Source organism: Herpailurus yagouaroundi, unplaced genomic scaffold (assembly GCF_014898765.1).
Source record: "Herpailurus yagouaroundi ecotype Mexico unplaced genomic scaffold, PumYag 67601, whole genome shotgun sequence".
NCBI lineage: Eukaryota > Metazoa > Chordata > Mammalia > Carnivora > Felidae > Herpailurus > Herpailurus yagouaroundi.
In genome coordinates, this window is record NW_024420404.1 from 169 (window position 1) to 5,727 (window position 5,559).

General features: G+C 51.9%; 1 protein-coding gene across 1 annotated transcript; it reads left to right on the forward strand.

Annotated features, from left to right (window-relative positions):
* Positions 1 to 334: 334 nt before the first annotated feature.
* On the forward strand, positions 335 to 3,700 carry LOC121025316 (complement C3 alpha chain-like; the record flags this gene model as incomplete). The annotated part of the gene is made up of 6 exons (XM_040467860.1): positions 335 to 437; positions 546 to 632; positions 1,390 to 1,593; positions 2,004 to 2,079; positions 2,368 to 2,527; positions 3,443 to 3,700. Coding segments are annotated over 6 exons (873 nt in total), but the record flags the coding sequence as incomplete, so codon positions are not given.
* Between the last annotated feature and the right edge of the window lie 1,859 nt (positions 3,701 to 5,559).

A 5,559-nucleotide genomic window follows, 5' to 3' on the forward strand; every position in this document is an offset into this window, starting at 1 on the left:
TTACCAGCATGCCATGGAGGAGACTGGGTCTCCAAAGGAAAATGTGTGCATTAGTACCAGCTTCAAGGAGAATGTGTGATGGAAGGGCACAAACAGCAGCAGTCCAGCATGGAAGGAGAGCTTCACTTGGGACATTGATAATAAGATAGCCCCTAGTTTCACTGAGCGCTTACTAAGTGCCAGGCATTATACTCAGCACTTTATGACATTCTTTTATTTTAAGGACATTTGAGAGGCAGTGGGTAAACTGACTCCCAGTCACAGAACTAGGATGGGTGATGCCATCGTGCCCATGCCCTGCTGATCAGCTGTGTCTGTTCTTTCATTCACCTGACTTCCCCCTCCCCCATCCCATCCCAACACTGTTCAGCCTGAAGGGATCAGAGTCGACAAAACTGTGGCCGTTCACACACTGGATCCAGAAAACCGGGGCCAAAGTGAGTCAGCCACAGCAGAAGGGTGAGACCTGGGGGTGGGGGGCAGGGGGTGAGGCAGGGCCTTGTGGGAGAGGGTGACGCCACGGGTCCCTCCCACTCCACTGGCAGACGGAGTGCAGCGAGAGGAGGTCCACGCCGCAGACCTCAGTGACCAGGTACCAGACACAGATTCAGAGACCAGGATCCTCCTGCAAGGTGAGCTGCCACTGACCCTCGCCCAGGAAGGCACAGCTCTGGAGAAGGGGGCCTAATTTCTCCGAATTCTGGGTGTATATGCTACCGTGCGTCCCCTGCCTCCACTACAGCTAGAACAGCAGGCCACCTCCCTGATCTGTTTTATAGAGGGTTCCAGGCAGTATTTAGTTCAGCAAATAGCCTCTGCTGATAGAGAAGCTTAAATGAGCAACAGTATAGTTCAAGAGCAGGAAATTCTGGAACTAATTGCCTGCGTTGGACGACTGGAGCCAGGAGGGAAAAGAAGTTCCTGGGAAAGCACCTTGTAACCTGTAAGCTGTAAGGTTTTGGGGAGAGACCCTTGGTTTTCTCATCTGTGATGGGGTGAATAATAGTACCTATGTCAAAGGCTTGTTGAGAGGATTAAATGAGATACTGTATGATGTTTCTCTAGAACAGCGCCTGGCAACAGCATGAAGCATGATCTAAGTATTGGTGACGATTGTTCTGGAATTAATTTGCCACTTGTAACAAGAGGCTCAGGGAGCAGATTTCTGTGAAGCATAAGACCCCCTTCCCTACAAATGTAGACACCCTCCCCACTCCCCTACCCCCGCCTCCTACCTCCTACCATCACATCCCCTCAGCCCCCAACTGCCCCTGACCTCTTTGGCACTGGCTGCCTGGAGCCTGGGATCGCTGGGGACAGCCCTGCCCCTTCTCACCCCACCCCATGGTGGGTGAGTTGCTTGAGCCCTGTCCTCCTGCTGGGTTGCAGGGACCCCGGTGGCTCAGTTGACTGAGGATGCCATTGACGCGGAGCGACTGAAAAACCTCATTGTGATCCCCTCGGGCTGTGGGGAGCAGAACATGAAAAGCATTACGCCCACGGTCATTGCCGTCCATTACCTGGACCAAACGGAGCAGTGGGACAAGTTGGGACCCACAAAGCGAAAGGAAGCCTTGCAGCTCATCGAAAAGGGTGGGTCTGCCTGGGAGACCCTCTCTGCTCCAGCCACCTCCAGAGCAGGGTCCTCCCTGAGACCCAGGCCCCTTTCCAGGCCACGCCCTTCCCCTAAGCTCCTCCCCTTTCAGGATCCCTTCTTTTCAAAGACCTCCCTTGACCTTTGCCCTCTCTGAGACCCTGGGCCCCTCTGAGCCCTCTAGAACTCCCTCTCTCCCTGAGGCCCCCTTGCCTCTCTGAACCCCTCTCCTCTGAGAACTCCTTCCCCTTTTAGAAGCCCCTTCCGCTCTTCTAGCAGACTTCCCTGCTCAGCCCTGAGCCCCATCATTCCTCCCTGAACCCCTGTCTCGCCCCTCAGAGAATCCTTGTCCCCTGAGCCCCTCCACTCAGCCCCTGCTCCTCTGGAGACACTTCTGGCTTCCCTGCAGGGTACTCCCAGCAGCTGGCCTTCAGACAAGACAACTCGGCTTTTGCGGCCTTCCAGAACCGGAAAGCCAGCACCTGGTGAGTGGTCTGGCACCCCACTGAGCAAGGCGGCCTTGGGTGGTCCTACCAGGTCTCGCCCCACAGGGTCCTATGCTATGGACCCTCAGCCCACATAGATGAACCGCCCACCTTGAGCTGCCACGTGGCCTGCGAACATTAAGCGCCCCCTGTGGCTAGACTGGCGCCTAACTTGGGTGGGGAAGCTGGGCCAGCCTGTAGGCCCCGCCCCTCTCTGCTCATTGGTTTCCTGGAATGGCAGTCTCTGGGTCCCGGAGGCGATTGGCTGACGCTTTGTGCCGCCCACAGGCTGACAGCCTACGTGGTCAAGGTCTTCTCTCTGGCAGCCAATCTCATTGTCATTCAGGCCGATGTCATCTGCGGAGCTGTCAGATGGCTGATCCTGCAGAGGCAGAAACCCAACGGGGTCTTCCAGGAAGATTCGCCCGTAATTGACCAAGAAATGACTGTAAGAGGCAAGGGTTTAGGGCAGGCTGGGGGGAGGGGTGGCTGTAGTCACAGGATAGACAGGAGAAAGGCTAGCCCTTTGGCTGAGAGTGTCACCATTCCATCTGAAAGACTAGAGGCCTTCAGAATCTAGTGCAAAACAGAAGTCCCTCCCCCTTCATTCAGAAAATATAGAACAACTCACAGCTGTGGGTTTCTAAATGTGGTCTCCAGGGCAGCAGTATCAGCATCACCTTCTAATTAGTTAGAAATGTATTTTCTCAAAGCTGGACTCGAGATTCAGGAATCAGACACTTCAGGAGGAGGGCCTAGGAATCAGTTGCTACAAGCCCCCCACCCCCCGCCATATGATGCTGATGCATGCATAAGGTGGAGAATCACTGCCTTAGCCTGACTTTTCAGACTTCCAATCTCACACCGTCCCCCTACCCCCATCCACATGCCATCTGCACTGAAAGGAGCCTTGCTCTACCCAGCCACGGGGCCTTTGCACATGCTGTTCTCAGTGTCTGGCATGCCAACCCTGGTCATCCTGTAAGGAAATCTTTCCTGATCTCCCCAACTGAGTCACACTCCCACTTTCCAATCTCACTGCCACATCCACTTCTCCTCCTGCACTGCACTCACCAATTTGTTACGATATGTCTGCTGGTGAGCCAATTGGTTCATGTCTGTCTACCCTACTAGATGGGGAGCACTGTGGGGGTGGGACTGGTGTTGGGTTCTTACCCACCATCTTTTCCACAGCATGAGCAACAATTGCTGAATGACTGAATATTGAAGAGTGTGGCCCACCTAGGGAGAGACACTGAGGAGATTCTCACCCCTGCCTTGACCTGCTGACCGTACAAGAGGTTTGGTCAGCATGTGGGGACATAGTGGTGATACCATCCTTATTTCCTGCTTCCCATTCTAGGGTGGCTACCAGGAGAATAAGGAGAAGGATGTGTCCCTCACAGCCTTTGTTCTCATTGCATTGGAAGAGGCTAAAGATATTTGCAATGATCAGTTCAACGTAAGTGTCCACCCACCTTCTCCTTCTCGCCTCCCTGCTCAGGGCACATCACCTTGGTGGGTGGGCTGTTGCATTCAGGTGATTCCCAGTCCTCTCAGTGCAATAGCAGCCACCACAGCAGCCATAATACCCATAAAACCATAATAATTCCCAGCATTTTTGAGCAGCTAACTAAGATGCTCATCTAAGTGCTGCACATGCTAAGTCCTGTAATCCTTCTGAGAGTCCGAGACGTAGGCTACTCTTCTTATCCCCAGGTTACAGGGGAGAAAACTAAGACAGAAAGAGATCAAAGAATGGGTCCTTTCTGCCTGCTTTACCCTGTCCAGAGAGTGTCAGCCAATTTCAACAAAAGCCCCCTCAGCCTGCTTTCCCCATCACTGCTACATGATCAGTGCAGCATACCTTGCTGCTTCCCTGAAGAAAAGGCACAACCCAGACCCAAGAACACGTCAAGGCTACTCTCTTAGTTCAGGAGATCTTTTAGGAAATTTTCCAAGGGGCCCATGACCCCCAAAAGGAAGTGATTACAAATATTGGCTCACGGCTGTCTCTTTTTCCTCTGGTTTTGGTTCTGAAGCAGAGAAGCTTAGAAAGGTGGACTCCCGAGAGTCTCTGCAATTACTCCCTCTGCTTTGTCCTGGGGTTTGAGAGTGGTTTGTTTGACCTTAGCTTGCCAAGGTGGAGAGCCCAGGATTTTACCTCAGGCAGCTGCCCCTCCCTTCATCGGACTCAAGATAGAGGGGACAGGGCTGTTGACTTGAGAGCCTCAGAGGGACCCAGGCCGTTCTGGGGCCAATAATTCCTCTCTCCCTGCCACCCAGCCTGCCCGGCAGAACTTGGCTGCCTTCCTTGGGGAAATAGCCAGACCAAACCTAGAGCTTTCAGATTCCCATAGGGGAAATTCTGATTGGCCCTCCCGGGGTCAGGTGGTCATACCTGGACCAATCAGCTGAGGCCAGGAAGTAGGTCTTACTGAGCAAATATGGCTGCTTCCACTGTGGTCCAGTGAATGCAAGACCGAAGTTTCTGCAAAAGTCAAGAGTAGATGGAGAACAGGCAGCTGGGCAGGGAAGCTGGGCAGCTGGGAAAGGATTAGTTTCTGCTGCAAGGCACCAACATTTTCTTCTACAAAATGGCAACACTGTAGCAGGATTCTTGCAGAGAGAGTGGTGACATAGAGGCTTATTTTCCAGGAAGCAACTTTATTCGTGCCAGCAGGCTCAGTTGGGTTTATACCCTAAGAACTGAGCCCCTAACTCCAGGTGGCATAGTGTTTTACATATCTTTTACTCCTTTGTCTCCCATATATGGTAACACACAAACATGCAGTCTGATCAAGGGATCTCATGTTACAGGGTCATGAGGGATGTCAAGTACTCTTTATAGCCAGGTTGCCTGAGGTTTTGTTTTTGTTTTGCTTATTTTCCTTAGGGAGGGGCCCTACCGCAACAGTATAACTGAGCATAGCATAGGCTATAGAAGCAGATTGCTGGGGTGCAGATCAGGAGTGTGCTGGAACTAGGGTGCCTTGGGTGGCTTGGTCAGTTGAGCCTCTGATGTCAGCTCAGGTCATGATCTCCCTGTTAGGGAGTTCCAGCCTGGTATTGGGCTCTGCGCTGACATCTTGCAGCTTGGAGCCTGGAGCCTGTTGTCCTCTCTCTCTCTCTCTCAAATACCAATAAACATTAAAAAAAAAAGTGTGCTGGGATCAGTCTGTGAAAGCCAACCGTTAAACTTCCAGGACTTACACAAGCCAGTTGTTAAACACAATCATTCTTTTCAAGCAAATTATGTAAACCGACTTTAGACTAAACACTAAGCATTAAAAGCAAAGGTAAGAAACACCCAAAACTCATCACTTCCTGATTGTTTTATTACTTTCCCTCATCATCTATGACAAATGTATCCATCTCGAGGTTATGTACCTATAAGGTGGAAATGCTATCTACTTCTGTGCTACTGCCCCCCTCCCCCCAACTCTGCATTCACTGACTCCACATAGTTTGAAATTGGCC